This window comes from Silurus meridionalis, chromosome 12 (assembly GCF_014805685.1).
Source record: "Silurus meridionalis isolate SWU-2019-XX chromosome 12, ASM1480568v1, whole genome shotgun sequence".
In the NCBI taxonomy this organism is placed as follows: Eukaryota; Metazoa; Chordata; class Actinopteri; order Siluriformes; family Siluridae; genus Silurus; species Silurus meridionalis.
Genome location: NC_060895.1, coordinates 9,137,447 through 9,160,506, shown reverse-complemented (window position 1 = coordinate 9,160,506; position 23,060 = coordinate 9,137,447). Strand labels below are relative to the sequence as shown.

The 23,060-nt window shown below is 36.8% G+C and overlaps 1 protein-coding gene across 1 annotated transcript; it reads right to left on the bottom strand.

Annotated features, from left to right (window-relative positions):
- Positions 1 to 6,569: 6,569 nt before the first annotated feature.
- Positions 6,570 to 20,435, bottom strand: hepacama (hepatic and glial cell adhesion molecule a). Its single transcript, XM_046863705.1, has 7 exons — positions 20,196 to 20,435; positions 15,347 to 15,685; positions 14,926 to 15,207; positions 13,552 to 13,645; positions 9,016 to 9,080; positions 8,339 to 8,415; positions 6,570 to 8,254 (listed from the first exon to the last, which is right to left on the bottom strand). Exons 1-7 carry the CDS (start codon positions 20,281 to 20,283, stop codon positions 7,952 to 7,954), a joined length of 1,248 nt encoding a protein of 415 aa, XP_046719661.1. The 5' UTR covers positions 20,284 to 20,435; the 3' UTR covers positions 6,570 to 7,951.
- Between the last annotated feature and the right edge of the window lie 2,625 nt (positions 20,436 to 23,060).

Below are 23,060 nucleotides of genomic sequence, written 5' to 3'. Positions count from 1 at the left end.
CAGATGGTTTTGTCAGATCCAAATAAACAAGAAGCTGTTTTACAATTTAAACTATAATTTATAAACTCATCAATCAAATACATATGCCTTATAGTGCTTATATGAGAGAGTAAAGCTGTAGATGCATGTCGCTGAATCGTTAACACTGAATCATTAACACTTGCTTTTATTGGTGAGTGTCAGCAATGGAGGCAAGAGTGAGCCTGCCCAACAGCCGGACTCTAATTATTCTCCTCCCTATGGGGTCACATACACTTCTCACACCTACATTCACCAAATCCACGTTGCTTCTTCCTAAACCACAGATAACACACCCATATATAACTGTCTGCTGTTTCAGACTGCACTAGGAGAGGAAAACAGAAAAGACATAGGGGACCAGAGTCTAATGCACATATATATATATATATATATATATATATATATATATATATATATATATATATATATATATATATATATATATATTACATTCATACATTAATATACATACATGAACTATACAGACAGTTTGTGAAACTCTCACCACCCTCACCAAGATTGGTATGTACTTTTTTTCAAATCCAATTCCACATTTATTCCCCATTTGCTTTTTTTTAAATAACCTTTGCTCTTCTGGGAAGATGTTCAGCTTTTTGAGTGCATTTGTGGAGATCTGTGCTCTTTTAGTCACAAGAGCATTATTAAAAACAGGTACTGATGTAGGTTGAAGAGGCTGGGATGCAGTCAGCATTCCAAATTATCCCAAAGGTGTTCAATAGACTTGAGGTCAGAACTCCATAGCAGGCCACTCAAGATCTTCCACTCCAACCCATGTAAACCATATCTTCATGGATCTCTTTACGCAGTATACAATTGAGAGATAGAGAGATACAGAAAGAAGGAGGTACTGAGAGAAAGAGAGAGAGAGAGACAGAGAGAGAGAGAGAGAGAGAGAGAGAGAGAGAGAGAGAGAGAGAGAGAATATAGAAAATCTGGAAAAGCTTATGCAATCCACCACATTAAACATTCAGACTTTGGGTAATCAAGGAGGAGACGGGCTGCATTTAATTAGGAGACAAAGGCGTCCAGTCACATTTGAATGACAAGAGGTGTTCAGGTGGAGATCTGAGAGAAAGACATTGTCTTGGTAATGGAGATTTAGCTAGATTTCCTATGTGTGTGATTCATATGAAGCTTGGAATATGAAAAACTAATCTCATGGGCTCCTTTTATCTCCTCCTATCTCTGATCATTTTTTTAAATCTTCACCACACGTGTACAGCTTGAAAGCCTTGCCTTGAAAATGTATTTACTAAACGTAGATTGTTAACATACATGGCTTTGTACTGTAAATGTGATCTCATTAACAAGGAGGATGAAGGCACTTCTTGTTTTACATGAAAGTTTTTAAAACGATCTTATAGATGGCTAATAAAACAGAATTCAAAAGACATATCCAAAAACTGATTCATTATTAGCACCACTTATTTGTGGTTATTTAAATACAAACCTGATATCTGCTCAGTGAAATTAATCATATGAACAGGCTGCATAGGCAATGGAAGATGATTTGGCTCTATGTTTATACTCAAATACTCCAACGTTCAATGGATTGGATCAAAATATCTATTTTCTGTCCATGGAGCCTGATTAGAGCTATTTTTAACAATCTAAAGCAGCATTTAGGGCCCTTGAGTAAGCTTTAAATACGCTCCTACAAAGAGATCTTAACCTATAAATAACCTCAAGCCTTTTGAGACCCATCAGAGTTAAATATAATCAAATATGGCTGTCGTCCAAAAGTAGACTGAGGAAAAATATTGTTTCATTATTTCGAGTACTTTAACACAGGGAAATGTGCTTTTTACTGAGGATAATGGAACTGAATCAAAATAAATTAATTCATATGGACTGACAAGTAAAAATCACTGTAAGTCATGTAGCAAACATCCTGTAGTGGTGCATTTTATCTACAGTTAAAACAATGACATACATTTGTATCGTTGTTTTTTTAATAATACAATCTTTTAACTCAACTTATCTCAACTCAGGCTTTATTGTCATTCTTATAGTATACATAGTATACAAAAGAACGAAATGTCATTACTAGCGGACCAAGGTGCATAAACTGTGAAACAGTAAAAGTAAGCTTTAAACATAAATTAAGAGTAAACATTAAACATATGGGCTAAGGTGCGATAAATACGAGTTTGAAATGTAAGTAATGTAAGAACAAGAGTAAACAACAACAACTTTCTTTCGGCTTCTCCCATTAGGGGTCGCCACAGCGGATCATCCGCATGTTTGATTTGGCACATGTTTTTGCTGGATGCCCTTCCTAACGCAACCCTCCCCATTTATCCGGGCTTGGGACCAGCACTGAGAGTGTCTGGGGTTGGTTCCCTGACCGGGGATCGAACCCGGGACAATTGACTTTTCCAGCCAAATGCGGTTCATTTGGAATGTTTTTGGATGTTATAGAACGAAGATATTGCCGAAAGTGAGCTCCATGAAGCTATAATTTACATGTGGTAAAGTGAAGATCTTAAGTAGCCTGCTATTGAACCCCTTTGGGATAAATTGAAATGCTGACCAGACCCCAAAATCTAGTGGAACATCTTTCCAAAAGAGTGAAGGTTATTATAACAGCAAATGGGGACTAAATGTGGAATACTGTAAATGTTTTATTTGCATTTCATATGTTTATCCATTATCATTATTATCTTAGTTGGCAATAACCTATGACTAGCATTGGTTTTACACGTTTATGGAAGACCTGTACCTTGTGCTCGCATCTGGCATTTGTACCAGACATTTAAAACCAAACAATCAACCAACCAACCAAACAAACAAACAAACAAACAAACAAACAAACAAACAAATAAACAAAATTATTAGTTGTGCTGTGGTTGATGTTTATTGTTACATATTTTTAAATGTGTGAAAGTAAAAACACCAGCAAAAACACAGTTAAACACATTAAAGTCCTTAATTTATTGTTTATTGTGGTGTGTAAATGCTTGATCTTTAAACAAACATTTTAATATTTAATATTTGAATGTGTTTCTGTAAAAAAAGTCATACATTTTATTTTATAATAATGGTTTTAAGTCCTAATTTTTATTTTATTTTTAGTTACAGATATCACACAAAGCGTGTATATTTTACATTAATATCTGTTATTACTAAAAAAAACCTAACTGTAACCACAACCATTTATATTAATTATATTACACCCAGATAAAAAAAGTTTAACATATTAGATAAATTATTAATTCATTCATTTGTTTGTTCATTTAACTAATATGTTATTTTATTTTATTTGTTTAGGTTTTAGATTCCACACTTGAAAAAAATTTAGCTTTTTTTTTTTTAAATGAAATTCATATTAAGAGCACACTTTCGCCATCTGCTGGTCATAGTGTAATATAAAAAATCGATTCAATGTAATGTGGTAAACGACAAAAATAAATAAGACTAATTTCACTGGATTTTTTTTGTTACTACATTAGTACTAGTAAAAAAAAAACCCTTTCACTTTAGAAATTGATTATTGTGTTTTTGAATCTACTCTTTGCTAAGTTTACTATCAGTTCATTGCTTTTTCCACTTTTTAATTATAAAAAAAGTTTGATACATTTATTATATTCTAATTGTATTTTAAAAATACGTTTTAGTTACTACTTTGACTGTTGTGTTTTCTCGTGTACACTACTACTATTCCCACAATCACGCAGGTGTGCGGAGAACAATAGAGGTTTCATCACTGCAAAGTAGCTGGCTCAGATGGAGTATCTCCATGACTACTCAAGGCCTGCATGCTGGAGCTGGAAGACCCTCTACAGCTACTTTGCATCTTTAACCTGAGCCTGGAGCAGGAGATGTTCCTTCAGCTGTGGAAAACATCCTGCATCATACCAGTTCTGAAAAACCCACGCCCTAGAGAGCTGAATGACTTCAGGCCAGTCGACCTGATGTCTCACATAATGAAGACCATGGAGTCTGCAAAGCCCTTGACCCTCTGCAGTGTGCATACCAGGGGAAAGTGGGAGGATGCCATTATCTACATCCTACACCCATCTTTCTCGTACCTGGACAGTAGGGCTGTTAGTATTACATTTTGGGACTTTTCCATTCTTTTCCTTTTAACACCATCCAGCCACTTCTCCTCAGAGATAAACTAACAGAGATGGGAGTGGGCTCACACCTGGTGACGTGGATCACCGACTACCTGACAGGCAGACTTCAGTATGTGTTGTTCACCATGTACATGTCGGACGTACTACATTACTAACTTAATATAACTTCCTGCCATGTGCAAATGTTCACAGATGACACTGCTATCGTAGGCTGTATCAGGAGTGGACAGGAGAAGGAGAATGGGAAACTGATCCAGGAGGATCTTCAGGTGGACTTCAGGAGGCCCAGGCCTCAACCAGGGCCTGTGACTATTAACGGTGACTGTGTGAAGTTTGTAAAGACCTACAAAATACCTGGGAGTGCAGCTGGATGATAAACTGGACTGGACTGCTAACACACACACTCTGTGCAGAAGAAGACAGAGCCGGTTGTACTTCCTCAGAAGGCTGGCATCCTTAAAAAGTTGCAAAACGCTACTGCAGATGTTCTATCAGACTGTTGAGGCTAGTGACCTCTTCTATGCAGCGGTGTGCTGGGGAGGCAGAATTAAGAAGAGAGATGTCTCACAGATGGACAAGCTGGTGTGGATGGCGGGCTTTGTTGTGGGTTCAAAATCATGGCTCCTGTCAATCATGGACAATCCATTGCATCCACCACACAGCATCATCTCCAGGCAGAGGAGCAGCTACAGTGACAGGCTGCTGTCAGTGTCCTGCTCCACTGACAGACTGAGAAAATCGTTCCTTTCCCTTGCCCTTTAATTCCACTCGGGGGAAAAGTCGGTGCTGACATTAGTTACTGTTCCGAACGATACTTCACCCTGTATATTATTCACCTTAACACTCCGGTTCTATCTATCTATCTATCTATCTATCTATCTATCTATCTATCTATCTATCTATCTATCTATCTATCTATCTATCTATCTATCTATCTATCCATCCATCCATCCATCCATCCATCCATCCATCCATCCATCCATCCATCCCTGCTGCTACTACTAACACTTCTGTTTCTCTACTACTACAATTACTGCAAATTCTTCTTCTTATACTTCTACTACTACTGTTAGTACTACTAATACTTTTACTTTTAATAATACTTCTTCTAATACTACTGCTTCTGCTATTACAGTTTTTCTTAGTTGCTTCGAAACATTTCTCCAATCATCCTTAAAATTTGCAAACCAGTAAGTGCACTTTTCTCAAAATCCTTAGTTCATCTCTCAAAAGTAAGTATTCGTGTCAATGAACATCTCATCGCCATCAGAATAAAAAGTCCCTTTGTCATTGTTCACAAACAAAATCATCAAAATGTTTAGTCATGTACTATTTAGGTGAAACCAGTATAATGAATTTTGATCAACACGACATAAACAACTGATAATGTAGGAAACAGCAGACAATGGTAGACAATCGATTAAATGAATGTACAAAAGCGTTCGCAATTTGACCAAAACAACAAAAATGTTCTTATGATGAGCACGAATGACTAAATGATGTGGAGGTTAAACAAGTAGTTTTAAGAATTTCATTTCTGTTCTGACAAACACTCCAAAGCAACTGAGAAAAACAGTAGTATTACTTCAACAACTACTTTTAGTTCTTCTACTACTATTACTATCAATCCTTCTTCTTCTTCTTCTTCTTCTTCTTCTTTTCTACTACTACAAATACTTCCTATATTAATTACTATTAGTAATCCTTCTTCTTTTGTTACTACTACAACATATAATAATAATAATAATAATAATAATAATAATAATAATAATAAAACATCACATTTTACTACTACTTTAAAAATAAATAAATAAATGATAATGATAATACATTATATAATATGTTATAATAAATATAAAAAACTATAATCAAATAATAAGTAATTATAAGTCAGTTTATACACATAATTTTAATCAAATAGGCCAAGGCCTCATCTATCAAGCTGGATATGTGTTTTCTGACAGGATTGTTTTTTGCATGTCCTATGAACACATTTGCACAACTATACTTAGGCTTTAATTATTATTATTATTATTATTATTATTTTTTTGTTGTTGTTGTTTGTTTGTTTTTCTTTTTAACAATTGAACTTTTTACTAAAGCCCAATGCTGGATTTTCTATCTCAAACAACATGGAAATGAGAATTGGGCTGTCGGTTGTTTTTCAGGGCAGCAATGCAAACACTTTCTGAGCAATTTCTAGTGCAAAAATACACCACACTTGAAGAACATACTGTCATGTGGAATTGCTGAGGGCAGGTACTGTAAAAACTGAAACCCATCCAGATATAGGATGACTCACAAGACAATATTACTTTCCTTTACCAAAAGTTTGCAGTCATTATATAAGGCTGTGTTTTAGATAGAGGTTGTTTTCAAAGTGCGAAAAAAAATATGAGCTTTGTCCAAATGAAGTTTTCGAGCAGACACTTAGAGCAGACAAAAACATCATAAACATTTCATGTTTTATTTAAAGACTGTCCATTTTACTATTCACTGTTTATTGCTATGTTAGGTGCCTGATATTGCTTTAAGAAATGAAAAGTGAATGTGCTTCATAGCAATAAATGAACAAGAAGCTCAGGTATGTAGATTTTAAAGTGACATAAAGCCACTTCGTAACTTTCCCAGTTTTATGTGGTACTTCCATTATTTTTTATTTTACTCACCAAATGTAATGTGATATGTTTAACTTCAGTGAGACATTTAACTTAATTACATTTTTAAACCAACAATAAACAGTATGTGTGGCAGCCTGAAGAAACATGTGACTGAGTTTGTGGCGTTAGCTTCTTTCATCACATTGGGTAAATAGCTAATTTTTACAAACACAGCTGTAATAAACAGTTATTCTGCCTAGTCATACTATTTAAGTATGATATCCTTATTAAGGTAAAATACATTTCAAACACCTTTTTAGACTTTGTGCACAGCTACCTTTACTTGGTGTGGTATTCACTTTATAAAAATCATCTGCTCATACACTTATTGCCAACAGTATGTGGGCACCTGACCATTCTATCCTTGCGTGGGGTTGCCACAAAGTTAAAAGCACACAGTTGCACAAAACGACTGTATGTTGTAGCATTCAAATTTTCCTTCACTTTACATAGGAAATCAAAACCTGTTCCAGCATGACAATGACCTTGTGCACAAATCGAACTCTATGCATTCATGGTATGTGGAGTCAATAAAACAAAATGAATACAACCCGACTAAACACCCCAGGCCTGTTCATATGACGTGTACCTGATCTTACTAATACTCTTGTGGATGAATGATCACAAATCCTGAATATCAGAGTGGAGACGAACGGAGCAGCAAATTTAAAACTAAATCTGAACCAGAACGCTCAAACAGCACAATTTGAGTAAGATAGCTGGCCAAATTGTATTCATCCAGATTAGAAGTGTCCAAGAGATTTTTGAACAGTAGCTTTCTTTCTTTTTTTTTTCTCTTTTATTAAAGATGCTATACTTTCCATTCCCCTCTATGCAAAAGCAGCTGTTTTGAAGATTTTAAAGGGATGACATTATATTTATACTGACTGTCAGAATGTCTGCATTTGAGTCTGAATGGAATAATTAAAATATGATTTTCTCAGTTTTCTCTTTTAAGGCTAGCCAGATTTACAATGTTAAATCTTTTGGTGGTCATACATGAAAAAAAAAAGAACTGCATTTCAGTTCAGAAACGTCTATAGTTTTCAGATATTAAATATATTAAATTTCAAAGTGTGAACGGTTTTCCCAGACCACTAACATGCACGTTCTACACATTAACATCCCAAAACCCTTTCTTTCTGTCTCTAATTGTGTGCTTTGACTCAGTTAAATGCGGCTGTGAAGGCTAGTTTCATGTACAGTTGACTGTTCCTCCGTGTGTGACGGGGTGGGGCTGGCAGCCGAAGGGTGAGGCTTTCGTGTTAAACTTCGCATATGTGGTGATGACACCGGGGCCATGGTGGTGGTCGGGGTTGCAGGAGGAGAGGGAACAGGGGTGCGAGGGTATCTTCTTCCTGAGTATATATATGCATCTGGAGAGGAGAAAGTGCTGGGATAGCAAGGTGGACTGTGTGGATCCAAAGGATGGATATAGCTACACGGCTCTTCATCTTGTTCTTCAGCAAAATCCTACAGTTTTAGAAGAAAAGATTTGAATACAATGAACCCACAAGAGAATGATGAAGCTAATCTTATTTTTTAATTTGTACTTACTGTTTCCTTCAAGACATATAAACCACCTGGGCCTTTACGATTATGGTAGCCTCTTCCTGGAACAATATCAACTGCAACTGCAAGTATGGATATGTATTGTATATAGTTTCAAAAGTAGGGTAAACATGAGTTAAGGAACAATGACACAACCAGGCTGCTTTGCAATTCAGATTTGTAAAGTTTAAATAAAAAAATTATAAACTTCTAAATTTACCAACAGTATGAAAGACTCTGACGCAAATTATGGGCTTTTTCAATAAGCAACAGGAATGTAAAAAACAGTAGTTAGCAACTTTACTAGCGCCTTTGTGGCTCAACAAAAACAAATCTCCAGATACACACTCCAAAATCTAGTGGAACATCTTCCCATAAGAGTGGAAATTATTATAACTGCAAATGAGACCTGAATGTGGAATGGGAAGATCAAAAAACACAAACGAATCTTACAGACAGATGTCCACAAACATTTGTCCAACTAGTGTATGTAGGAAACGCGTAACCCTGTAAACACTATTATTGTAATTATTATCAAGTGTTGCTTATCTAATTAATGAATAAATATATACACATAAATGCATTGTTCCTGAAGTAATATATCTTACAGCATGCATGATATTTAGAATTCATTTGTTTATAAAAAATAATTATTTCCAAACAATTAAGTCTTTAGATGTTACCTTCATGATTGCCATTGCTCTGCTCTGCAATTAGCCTGTTCTGCATGAGAGGCTGTTGCCTTTTTCTACAAAATCAGATTAACAGATTGTTAATAGCAAGTACAGTAAGCAAATAGATCACAGCAGGGTTGAATTAAAACCAGTAACCTTTCAGCATTTCAGCAGGTTTTACTTGACAACACATTACTATAAGGTCGACAAATATTATGCTAACACTTCATTTCAGTGCTCACATATATAACAGGTTAATTACAGTTACGTTATTTATAAAAAATATATAATAAAGCTCAAATTAAACACTTGTAAATTGTTTATACATTTATATATGTGTCATTATTTATAACAACCTTTACTGTGACATAGTGAGACATATGTAATATATTAATAACTAATAATTTCATTATTAGTTGTAATAATGATTGAAATAATCATATAAATTAATATCTTATTCGATTTAATTGTTATAGGTAGTGTTGTCTACATAAAGCTACCTGGAACATATAGGTATAATATGAAGGTTAAGGTTATTAATGTTTTTTATTTTTTCATTTTTTAATTATAAAAAAGTTTGTGGTCAATTTGATCTGTATTATAAAATAATAGGACCTTAACTGACCTTAACCATCATACATGTTCTTTGAAAAAAAATCTTGAAATTGTCAAGTTATTGTTAACTGGTTCTGCCTATTAATAGTATGACTTCCAGTAGTAAAAAATAATATTGGCAGAACAGTAGGCAAACCCAAATGATATGCTATTAAGTTCAAATTCACAATTCGATCGGTCAGACAGGGGCTCGGTGGTGGTGAAGAGGTGCTGGATGATTGGGAAACTACTGCAGAAGTGATAAGGGAGACAGCTAGAAAATTACTTGGTGTGACATCTGGAAATACAACCCCTGGCAAAAAGTATGGAATCACCCCTCTCAGAAGATGTTCATTCAAATGTTTAATTGTGTAGAAAAAAAAACAAGCACATTTATGCCACAAAACAATTTTCACTCAACAATCCAAACTTCTGGCTGTATAAAACACTTAAAAAAAACAAAGAAAGATAACTATAGTCAATTACAACTGTTTTTACAGATCAAACAGAGGAAAAAAATATGGAATCACACAAATCTGAGGAAAAATATATGGAATCACCATGCACTTTGCATTTCTAAAACAAACACCTGTATCTGATTACAACTGCTAATTAGTCTGCAGTTAAAAAAGAGTGCTTCCACAATTAGTGATGTGTTGAACCAAGATGATTGACATAACTCATGGCTCCAACACAAGAGAGGTCAGTTGAAACAAAGGAGTGGATTATCAAACTTCTCGAAGAAGGTAAATCTTCACGGCATGTTGCAAAAGATGTTGGTTGTTCCCAGTCAGCTGTGTCTAAAATCTGGACCAAGTACAAATCAAATGGAAAGGTTGTAAAAGGGAAGCGTACTGGTAGACCAAGAAAGACATCAAAGCGCCAAGACAGAAAACTTAAAGCAATATGCCTTGAAAACAGAAAATGCACAACAAAACAAAGTCAATGTCTGTGACCGGACTGTAAGAAATCGCCTAAAAGAAATGGGATTTACATACAGAAAAGCCAAACGAAAACCATCATTAACATCTAAACAGAAAAAAACAAGGTTTCAGTGGGCTAAAGAAAGACAATCTTGGACTGTGGATGACTGGATGAAAGTTATATTCAGTGATGAATCACGAATCTGCATTGGGCAGGGTGATGATGCTGGAACTTTTGTTTGGTGCCGTTCCAATGAAATTTATAAAGACAACTGCCTGAAGAAAACATGCAAATTTCCACAATCATTAATGATATGGGGTTGTATGTCAGGTAAAGGTATGGGAGAGATGACAGTCATTACATCTTCTATAAATACACAAGTTTATGTTGAGATTTTGGACACTTTTCTTATTCCATCAATTGAAAGGATGTTTGGTGATGGTAGCATCATTTTTCAGGATGATAATGCATCGTGCCATAGGGCAAAATCTGTGAAAACATTCCTACAGGAAAGACATATAAAGTTAATGGCATGGCCAGCAAATAGCCTGGACCTCAATCCAATTGAAAATCTATGGTGGAAATTAAAGAAAATGGTCCGCAAAAAGGCTCCAACCTGCAAGTCTGATCTGGCAACTGCAATAAGACAAAGCTGGAGACAGTTTGATGAAGTATACTGTTTGTCATTAGTTAAATCCATGCCTCAGAGAATCTAAGCTGTTCTAATAGCCAGAGGTGGTGCAACAAAGTACTAGTAGTGTTTTTATTTGGTGATTCCATATAATTTTCCCCAGATTTGTGTGATTCCATATTTTTTCCTCTGTTTAATCCGTAAAAACAGTTGTAATTGACTATAGTTATCTTTCTTTGTTTTTTTTTTTTAAGTGTTTTATACAGCCAGAAGTTTGGATTGTTGAGTGAAAATTGTTTTGTGGCATATATGTGCTTGTTTTTTTTTTTTCTACACAATTAAACATTTGAATGAACATCTTCTGAGAGGGGTGATTCCATACTTTTTGCCAGGGGTTGTAGAAAGAAAGACAAAGAGACATGGTGGTGGAATGAGGAAGTTCAGGAGAGCATAAGGAGAAAGAGGTTGGCAAAACAGAATTGGGATCGATAGAGTGATGAGAAAAGTAGGCAGGAGTACAAGGAGATGCGGCAGCAGGTGAAGAGGGATGTGGCGAAAACCAAGGAAAAGACATATTAGAATCTGAATGAGAAGTTGGACACCAAGGAAGAAGAAAATGATTTGTAGGATGTGCTACAATTTAGAGCAATAAGTGATGCAGATGAAAGTGTGTTGAATAGTGAGGAGAATGTGTAGAGAAAATGGAGGGAGTATTTTGAGCAGCTGATGAATGAGGAAAACGAGAAAGAGAGAAGGTTGGATGATGTGGAGATGTGAAGCAGGAAGTGGACAGGATTAGTAAGCAGGAAGTGAGAGCAGCTATTAAGAGGATGAAGAGTGGAAAGTCAGTTAGACCAGATGACATACCAGAAGAAGCATGGAGATGTTTAGGAGAGATGGCAATGGAGTTTTTAACCAGATTGTTCAACAAGATATTGGAAGGCGAGAGGATGCATGAAGAATGGAGCAGCAGTGTGCTGTTACCTATCTTTAAGAATCAGGGAGAAGTGCAGACCTGCAGTAATTACAGGGGAATAAAGTTGATCAGTCACACCATGAAGTTATGGGAAAGAGAAGTGGAAGCCAGGCTGAGAGAAAAGGTGACCATCTGTGAGCAACAGTATGAGCACTACAGATGCAAATATTTGCTTTGACATGTTGATAGAGAAGTATAGAGAAGGTCAGAAGGAGTTGAAGACTCTGCCGAGAGAGAAGTCGTGGTATTGTATGAGGACAGTGTGACAGCAGTGAAGTGTGCAGTAGGAACAACAGACTGGTTCAAGGTGGAGGTTGGACTGCATCAAGATTGACTTTGAGCCCTTTCTTGTTTGCAGTGGTGATGGACAGGTTGACGGACGAGGTCAGACAGGAGTCTCCGTTGACTATGATGTTTGCGGATGATATTGTGATTTGTGATAAAAGTAGGTAGCAGGTTGAGAAAAACCTGGAGAGGTGGAGGTATGTGCTGGAGAGGAGGGGAATGAAAGTCAGTAGGAGTAAGACAGAGTACATGTGTATGAATTAGAGGGAGGGCAGTGGAGTGGTGTGGTTGCAGGGAGAGGAGGTGGAGAAGGTGGAGGAGTTGAGGTACCTGGGGTCAACAGTGCAAAGAAATGAAGAGTGTGTTAGAGAAGTGAAGAAAAGAGTGTAGGCAGGGTGGAGTGGGTGGGGAAGAGTGATAGCAGGAGTGATTTGTGATAGAAGAGTATCTGCAAGAGTGAAAGGGAAAATTTATAGGACTGTGGTGTGACCTGCGATGTTGTATAGTTTAGAGACAGTGGCAGGAGACAGGAGGTGGAGCTTGAGGTAGCAGAGCTGAAGATGATGAGATTTTCATTGGGAGTGACAAAGATAGACAGGATTAGAAATTTGTTTATTAGAGGGACAAAGTGAGAGAGACACGATTGAAATGGTTTGGACATGTGCAGAGGAGGGACATGGGGTATATTGGTAAGAGAATGCGGAGGATGGAGCCACCAGGAAGGAGGAAAAGAGGAAGGCCAAGGAGGAGGTTTATGGTTGTGGTGAGGAAAACATGCAGGTAGTTGGTTTGAAAGAGGCAGATGTGAGGACAGAGCAGTATGGAGACGGATGATCCACTGTGGCGACCCCTAATGGATGATCCTTTTACGAATATCATTTGTATATATATTTTATTTTACTATATTCTATGTAATGTTTTACATTTCAAATTAGAAAGGGTAGAAATACATTTGGGTTTGCATTCATTGTTCCACAAACATCCTACATAATGTTAATCTTTATTAACCCTATTTAACCTACAAAAAGGTGTCTACTGTGGTTATTCATGTCTACACATTAATCACAGCAGCCTTATTATAACAACAGTATTGTTTTATGTGACACAGAAAAAGTAATATTTAAGGTAAGATTACTTTTTGGATGGCTTCCAGCAGGCACACACCGTCACCAGGGTTATGAGCAAAAAAATGCCACCAGTGGAAAGGATGATATAGAGAGAACTTCGTCCTGCAGAAAAAAAAAAGAAATTAACAGGAAGGCCAGTGTTGTCATGGTGCTTTTAACTTGTGCTGAAAAACATGTGCCACTTTTCATCTGTCTCTTTCCTAATACATGCATGCAGCACTACTGTAAAGTGATTTTACCTCTCAAAGTGTGAACTCTTTAAATTGTGCTCCAAAGAAACGAGAGCGTAGATAAGGCTAAAAGCTCACACTGAGCTCAAACTTGGCTTTGTTTACAGGTTTTGTTAGAGCTTGAATGAATAGTGGTGCTTGGGGTTTTTTAAAGGGCAGTGGGTAGAGCAAGAATGCAAGTACCCCACTGGGTTATTGCTATGTCTTAAACATGTAGTAGTTTATGAGGAGGAGGAAGATGGAGTGGTAAAAGTAGAACAATAGTTGGTAAGCCAAGCTTCTTTGGGACAAAAACCTTCACCAACCAACACCAACAGGATGCTCTGCTTCACAATAGTGTAAAACGATATCATTTTACACATTTCACTGAATTTATCAAATAAATATCATGTCAACCCAATCTCCCATTCCAAACTCCATCTCCCAAAAATCTCTACTCCATCACCTGAACTATTATGTCACTCTCTGGACAATTGCCATTATGATTTTTATTTAATTACTTGTAGTTTTTTGATCGCCTCAGCCCTGGCATGCTTTTGATGATATGTCTACTTTTCATGTGAACATGTATTAAAATATTTTCTCCCTATTTCCATCCTTGGTCTTGGTCTAATCCTATTCACTAGCCATTACTACCTTATCATAAAAACAACCACCAAACACGGAGTGTTAAGGCTAACACATGCTACGTTGTCTAAGACAAATAAATCCCTGCAAAGTGAATCTTTTCAAACTTCTGCAAAAGAGCAGAAAGGCAGCATGAAACATTCAGAGGAAGGCACTGTCTACCCTGTTCTACATACATGATCTCACAGATGCTCATGATTAGCTAAATTATATAAATGTATCCATATTAATTTTCAAGTTCTAATTCTTGCCTTCATAGTCTGAATGACCCTTCCATAAAGATTTCAATTCGTATTCACATATCAGAAACAACAAATGTAATTCAGAAATACAGCGTTATAAAACATCTCAGAATCTTTAGAGTAAACATGAAATAGTTCAAAAGCTCCAATTAGCCATCTATCGAAGATGAGTTTTGGATCAACAGTAAGCTTACATTTGTTTGATGCACGGAAATTTGTAAGAACTATTCATTTTTCCTGTAAATATCTCTACTATGAAGTAAGAAGCAATCTTTGCACCTACGGTAGACTGTGAGTCTGACAGGCATGCTCTTCATGCTGCTGATGGGGTTCTCCACAGTGCAGATGTAGACATCATCGTCTGACATCAGCACCCTGGAGATAGTCAGAATTTTCTGGTCTTGTGACAGAAGCAGACGTGAGTCATTGATCAGAGGCTTCCCACCCTTCAGCCAGCCATAAATAGGCTTTGTGCCCCTTTCATGAGTGCAGTTCAGTGTGAAGTGATCAGTAAGCTCCAGCACAGAGGAAGCCACCAAGTGCACCAATGGCCTGGACACAGGAACTGACAGGGAAAGACACAAAAAATATTCACGCTGTGCAGTTGCTCTGTTGCACAATGTTGCATTTAACATGGTTGAGCCTTATCTTAAAGTTTGTAAACAGGAATAATGTGGAGGAGCTTATTTGAGTTTCCTGCCTACCATCTACAGTGAGGTTCATGTGTTTCTCCCCGGTAAAGGTGTCATCAGTGATTGAGATCTCCACTTCGTAGGTGCCCTCATCTGACAGCTGCAGGTAGTTGAGCAGCAGTGAGCCGTTTTCGAAAAGCATGATGCGGCCTCGGTACTCACTCCGCAAGTTCCCAATAATGTCAGTGCCAATAGACTGCACCACAGTAACGGGTTTGTCCCTCTTCAGCTGCCACTTGATGACGGGCCTGTCTGAGCTGGAGCTGGTATAGCTGACAGAAAGCAGGGCCGAGCTGCCTAGGGTGCCTCTTATGATAGAGGATGGGCAGGTGATATTCACTCCACTGACAACTTAATGCAAACACAAAACAAGACATATAGGTGACATTACGATATTCATAAGCTGTGTATAATTATAAACTTCTATTCTCTATAATCTCCAGATGATAAACAGCTACATAAGCGTCAAGCAGCAACTACAGGCAGAAATTGTATATTGACTTTACCAATAGCGCCTTAATCATGCAAATATACTGACAGTATAGAGATATGATCTGAATATAAGATATGATCTGAAAACTGTACTGAGGATTGTTAAGGCTTATTAGACAATTATTAATACACCAATTCAAAAATGTCCTGTCATACTCATTTTAAATACTTTTAAGATGCATAATTAAGAATGAGAAAAATTAAAATGCACCAATGCATCAATCATGTGAATTAAATGCAATGCATCAAGGAATTATTTTCATTTTAGACATTTTGCATTTAATTTTGCTGATTTATGAACAACACTGCAATGTTTAGTGTTTTTACAGTTTTTTTACAGATGGAAATTAACATTGCCTGTGTATTGCAGTCAGTAAATGTAATTCCTTATTGTATTTTTGTCGCTTTTCACGTATCTGTTCATTATTTCTATTTGGGGAGACTTTTACTTTAACTTTACTACATTTCAAAGTCAAATTTCTTAATTTTACTTAACCGCATTTTGCTAAATCAGTCGTTCCTTTATATTTGAGTGGATAAAATCATAACAGTTCAAGCACACAGTAATGCCACTTGGTGGTATTTATTTAGCATGAACATAAAGTTCAGCATCAGTTAAACAGCAAGCTGAACATTTTGAAAAAATAAATGATGGAAGAAATGAACTATAACTTCTCACAACACCCGTGGCCTTATTTGCATATTTTCTTAAGTATTGGAATAAAAGGCTTTGGGCTCATGATCATAAATAGATATTGATCAGTGTTTGATTAATTAATATACTTCTATTAATTGATTGGTGTGCTAAGAGTAAGAGTGTTAAGAGTCTTTTCACATAAACTGAATTGATTAAACAAAGTGACAAAAATAATAATAGGAACATTATAGCCATAATAAATCATAGCACTTTGGATACATAAGTACATTTAAGGGCAAAGAGTTTTGTACTTTTACTTGCTGGAGTTATATTTCTAGTTCTAGTTCTACTTTAACTCAAGTACATTGTTTGTGTACTTCGTACACCATTGATTACAGTTCAAGTATTTCTGCTGGAATGGCTGTTTCTCTTTCTGACATTTAATCTTTTGCATACACAGTCAAACTCCACTCAGCAATGCTTATAACCATAATAAAACCCCACATGTGATAGGGAGGTCTGTTGATTTTGTAGGCTTTAAACAAGACAAGGGGAAAACTCTCCATATAGCACAATAACATAACAGTGTTGGATGATAATAAAAAAATTATAACAAAAAAGACAACAGAAAACTCTAAAGGAATGAACTGTAGGCCATGTTAAAGAAGAAAATCTGTAATAGTTGCTCTAGTGTTTTTGGATAGAAGGATGAAAAAGAGTAAACATGTTAAAAAGCTACTCGCCATCATCAAGCCCAGTCTGCTTGCACTTCTGTCTAATAGCATTCATCTCAAAATAAAACAGAGGTATATAAAATAATTAATAGGTTTAATTCAGTAAAGGTTCACTAAAACAAAAGATTGCCACAAAGATACAAATAGTAAAGTAGTTATAAACTAGGTATGCCAAAATCCACGTCTTAATGTCATGTGTGGTGATAGAGAAGCTTTATTACCCTCAAGCAGCTAGGGGGCAGTATAAAACTCTAACAACACTATATTATTTATTAATGTGAAATAACACTGCCCTTTAGGATGAGGTATGGTCATGCAGGAATGTATTGCAAACACACTGTATTGTAGGAATAAGTGAGGCACAAAATAATCAATTGGAATTACCCACAGGAACCCAAACATAGAGGTAATCAATAAATTCCTTAGATTCAACTTTGAATTAATGAAAAAAATACTTGTTTATAAGAGTGTACTCTCCTTAGAAGAAAGCTGAGCACAAAATGGCAAATATTAAGCTTTTAGTGGTCTTAATATCAAACCAGTGGTTTAAAGATGAAACCATTGCACTTCTGAGGCTTCCTGTGTCACCATTTGCTCATTAAATTTTGCTGCAGTGAACAACAAAATCTAATATAATTAAAATGTTATGCAAAATCAGCATACATATATCTTATACAGGTTTCGATATACTATATTTCCAAACCATTGAAAAGATTAATATTATGTCATGTTGGGCTTGTCTCATGTTTTTCCCAGGACTGTGCCACATAATTGAAGCTGAGGCAAGTGCAGATTATTTTACCAAGTGCGAACTGAATAACACAATAAACATAAACCATGGATACAAAGCATGAAAACACAAAGGCTTAACCAAGACTGAGACACGTATAATAACACAAACATAAAATCATCAAACGCTTGATAATGACACACAAAACTCCAACTTGAACAGGGGTGCTATCAAGGGGTAACAAGGAACAGGTGTGAGTGATCAGTGATGTTTGACAAAGTCATGTGACATGCAAATGCTGATGGGTAATGTAGTCTAAGGCTGAATTCAGCCAAACCCTGAAAAATGTGGTTAAAAAACATACTGGACTCATAATGTATGCAATATTAGTTTATTTCATTTAAAATGAAATTTGGGCCTTCAGTGAGGAAGTCTTACCCGACTTAATCCACCTCTTAATACAACCACTATCATGTCAAAATTATAAAAAACATCAATACTATACAAAAATGCAATATAACAACGCGTGGCATTACAGAGAGAAAGGCATTTTGCATATGGAGCAAGCTTTAAACCTCTACACTATAACCGCAACTGTTCCACCTACATCATCTGGAGCAGTTCAGAATCAATGTCTAATAACATGACAAAAACAAAAATGTAAATAAAATCCAACCTACTCACCAGAGATGCAGACTCATAATTTGCACCGCTCCTCAGAGGCTGTAAGTCAGTGGTACTGCTCATATTCACTGGTCTGGAAGTGGTGAACAAACCCTTTCCCAGGCTGAGACAAGCTAGCTAGCTTCAGGATTGGCTGAACTCTCCTCACCATGTCTAGCTTTTCTTCAAAATATATTTTTAAGTATGTCCGAGACCAAATCAATTTCTCTTCCTCCGTAGCCAAAAAAGCATAACTCAGATGTATTAATGTGTGCAGCGCGCCACAGACGTGTAATGCTAGTCGAACTTGGTTGTAACAGTTTCCCTCTCATCAACCAATCAGAGAATGGAAAAATGCTGATGCTATTCTGAGCCAGCTAGCTGCCCTGTGAGGTAAAACTTTGAAATCTGATTGGTCAATCAAAACAGACTAATTTCTAATAGAGACTATGGTAAAAAGGCCAGCAGTATTGACTTTGGAGGCCCTGAGCAGATTAGATTGACATGGCAGCACATAGAGCCTGTAATCTGATTGGACAAAATATCTAACATCCACATACACATACTGAAAGCAGTGCAGCCAAGAGAAACGCTACGAAATGAGGAGAATAAACTGTTGGAAATAAATTAATACAATTTCATTGAACAAATATTAGAATTTAGGTTGTAAATGTAGGAACGCTTCTGATAGGGTTTAGGGCAGCAAAGAAAGCTTTGTTGGCCCTGACGGCCCACCACTGCTAAATTGTAGCAAAGACGTCTGAGTATAGCATTAATTTTAAAGGCTTTTCCTCTACTAGGCCACAGCAGGATTATGCAGTGCAAGTCAGCATGGCATGTCTTCATCACCTTGGTAACAGGCCTCGGCGTTCACGGTTTGCCAAGACGAGCTAACAAAGGCCAGGATTGTAGGCCTGTCCTCATCCAGTGAGGGCCAGCTGGGTGAAAGCCATGCTCTTATGTGATTGGTGGCTAGCAGACAGTGGCAGCTCAGTGATTTTGCTAATCAACACACAGCACAATGACACAAAAGTAGTGCTTGGAGCCAGGCTTCGACATGTTCTGCTGCATGAAACTGCCTTCTTAACTCCTTTAATGCCTTTCTCCATGGTATCATCAAAACACATCGTTACACAGTCTCAGCATGCTCATCTAAACAAACCCTTTCACAAAACACTCAAACTAATATATTTATCATCATAAAAAAGCTTCAGCAACTGATATAAATTTGGAGGAAGTTATATAAATATTTACAGAACATTGTTTCGAAGCAAAGTGTTTTGGTGAAGTGCAAACTCCACACATTTCCTGACATGGGATATTCTTCAGCTAAAGCCTAGGAACTCCTTTAATTTAATCCCGAAAAGATTGAATTAATCTGTTAAGAGGTTCAATTGAGTATTTTAAAATGTGTAACAAAATAAATAAATAAAAAGGAAAGAAAAGAAAAGCATAAAAAGAAACAAAAAAAACCTCAAATGAAGCAAGCAGCATCACACACCAGTTGTAAACCAACTTCTTGCGCCTTTTTTTTTTTTTTTTTGTCTTTTCTTTGCTGAAGTTTTGACCCTGTTCACATCACAGAACAGGTATTTCAATACTTACCTGCCAGGAAAAAGGTGAGGATGCACAGTTTTTGGAAAAGTAAAAAAAACCCAGACTCTTTGGAGGAAACCTGCCTCTCCGCCTTCATCTTGGGAGTAGCGTTGGGTTTCTCTCCTCCACACTCAGCATGGTTTGGCCACTCCAGGCACGTCTCAGAGAACACACAACGCTTCTTGCCAGACTGGATGCTGCCTGCTCTGAACCCCACTCCAAGGACCCCAAGAGTGAACAGCTCTCTGTTTCTCTCTCTCTCTCTCTCTCTCTCTCTCTCTCTCTCTCTCTCTCTGTCCCTGTGATTCTGCCCAGTTTCTGTGTTCTTATCCAGTGGTGTCCATTGTATGCTGTGGTGTTTGTCTTTTCCTCATAAGTCACCCTTCTGTGACAGGTTGAACTCTCATCACTGCCTCCTCACTCTCTAAAACAGGCTTTACATTGCTGTTATGACTTTTAATGGTTCAGTTCTTAGTACCAATATAGCTGATAGAATTTTTTCATTTCTTTGCAAAAATAAATGTCATGAAGCTGATTTACAGTCTTTCTCGTAAATAAGGTCCTTTATTAGATTCTACAGGGCAGGAACTTGGTCCCTCTTGCAGAACATGAAAGAAAACTCTTGAGTTCACATGTGAGCTGGTCAGAACAAGAGCACAGAATGAATAGACCTGCTGTTGCTGAAAAAAACAGTCACCCTCCAACCGAGCCCCTTCCTCGACAGTCTACCAAAACACTGCTCAAACCCGTTAAAATGGGCACAGAGAAGATGCTTTGGTTTTTTTTTTTGTTAATGAGCATTACATGTCTAACTTCTTAAAGCTTCAAGGAAGAGGGGGAATAAATAATTTCATACAATTTAGAAAATGTCTTTTAGCATGTTCTTGCTCTACATAAAACCCAAGCTTCGGATAAAGCCGAATTCCAATTTTTTAATGACAGCACGGTGCACATTTTTTTCACCCAACATGACACGTGACTAACAATCCTTGCAGGCACTGACTGAAAGATGATGTCACTGTGCTGCAATCATTGTCCCTGGCTAAAAATGTTTGTTTGGTTAGAGAGTTAGAAATAATTTGAATAACAGCTCTGACAATTTGCGGCATCTCATGTAATGACATTTTCGAATACTATGTGAACACAAGCCTGTGTATTTTAGTAAAGAATGAGATTAGAGAGACAAATAGCCATGCCAGTAATTCCCCTTTTCTGTTGCATGAGTCTTCTGTTTGAGATAATCAAAGCTTTTATGAGGATCTATAAAGAGTGCCCTGTAATACTGACGGCTTTCGCTTTTGTAGTCTTCTGAGAATCATCAAAGTCTCTTCTGAAGATCTCAATCAAACAAAAATCATAAGGATGCATAGAATAGAAAGGGAGTGGAGCATAAGAAAAATGGAGGGGCTTCCTAGAACATATAAAGCTACAGTCTATAATATGGGCTGTTTAGGATAATTTCTTTCTTTCTTTTGTAGTTTCCCCTATTTCCATTAAATAGAATGGAAAGAGAATAAAAACTTGAGTCCAAACACTCTGAGGGTGATCTTCAGCTTAGATCTCAACAAAGATCAGTGATTTCAAGTTCATCACAAAATGAACTTTAATTCTAAAAAATTAAAGCTGAGTAAACTGTGAATTAGAACAGAATGCAATTATATGCAAATCTCATAAACCCATATTTTATTCACAACAGAACATAGAAATCACATCAAAAGTTTTATTTTGGTTTAATTGATCCAATCATTGTTTTCATTAGCAACAGTTCAGTAAGATGATTGGGTATGAATAGAGTACCGTAATTTCCGGACTATAAAGCGCACCCTTATATAAGCCGATTTTTATTTTGAACATAAATAAGCTGCACCTGTCTATAAGCAGGTGTCTACACTGACACTAATGAACTTTACACAGGCCCTAATTAAAGACAGTGCTTGTTACACGGTGTAACGGGTGAAATATGATGCGCTTCCTTTAGGAGCATAGTGGTATTTTGGGAATAGCCTGCCGCTGCATTTTTTCCGGTATTACTGCATGTGTGCAAGACAAGGAATATGTCCTTATTATTTTCTGATGCTCATTTCTAAGTTTCTTTGACTAACCCGTAACGCTGTTGCCAAGAAAAATAAAAAAGCACGAGTTTTGGAAACCTGTCTGTGCTTATATGATTTCTGTTGTAACTGGAGTTAGCGAGCTCTCCCTTCACCCAGACTCAACACGCTACAACGGCTTGTATCTAAACAGTAGCCTACCAAGAAAGTCATTATTCACTGTCTTCCTTCTTCCTTTCACAACTATTTCTCTCTGGAGTTTATCTTTTGGCATCGTCGTGCGTTTAAAAAAAAGTTATTTCTCCCGATGCCGTGCAGCTCAGAACACAGGTGTGTTTTTTCGTTTCCGTTCGGAAATGTCATTGGTCTAATGTTATGGGGTTCAGTCTTTTGGCTTGAAGTTTGTGAAACCGGGAAAAACCCAGGAAAAATCCATAAATTAGCTGCTTCGTTGTTTAAGCCGCGGGGTTCAAAATGTGGGAAAAAGTAGCGGCTTATAGTCCGAAAAATACGGTATCTTTGATGGGCAGAGTTTCTCTTAGAATTAAAGATGGACAGAGATTCACCAATCAAAAAAAACTTGTGGAACAATTTCAGAATAATGTTTCTTAACGAGAAAATTTTCAACTCATCTCAACTCAAGCTTAAAAAAAAGTATAAAAAAAGAAGGAAATTAAGTTACTATGAACCGAGGTGCATAGAGAGTGAAACAGCAAGGGTAACATTAAACATAAATAAAGAGTTAACATCAGACAGAGCAGAGTTAAGGTGCAATACATATGAGGTAGATGTAAAAAAAAAAAGAGGCTGGAATGTAGGTAAT

Coding starts and splice junctions, on each gene's coding strand:
- hepacama (XM_046863705.1), bottom strand. CDS start 20,283: ATGAAGGCGGAGAGGCAGGTTTCCTCCAAAGAGTCTGGGTTTTTTTTA. Junction 13,646..14,925: donor TGTCAGACTCACAGTCTACC/GTAGGTGCAAAG, acceptor TTTTTTCTGCAG/GACGAAGTTCTCTCTATATC. Junction 9,081..13,551: donor TGCTGGAAGCCATCCAAAAA/GTAATCTTACCT, acceptor CTGATTTTGTAG/AAAAAGGCAACAGCCTCTCA.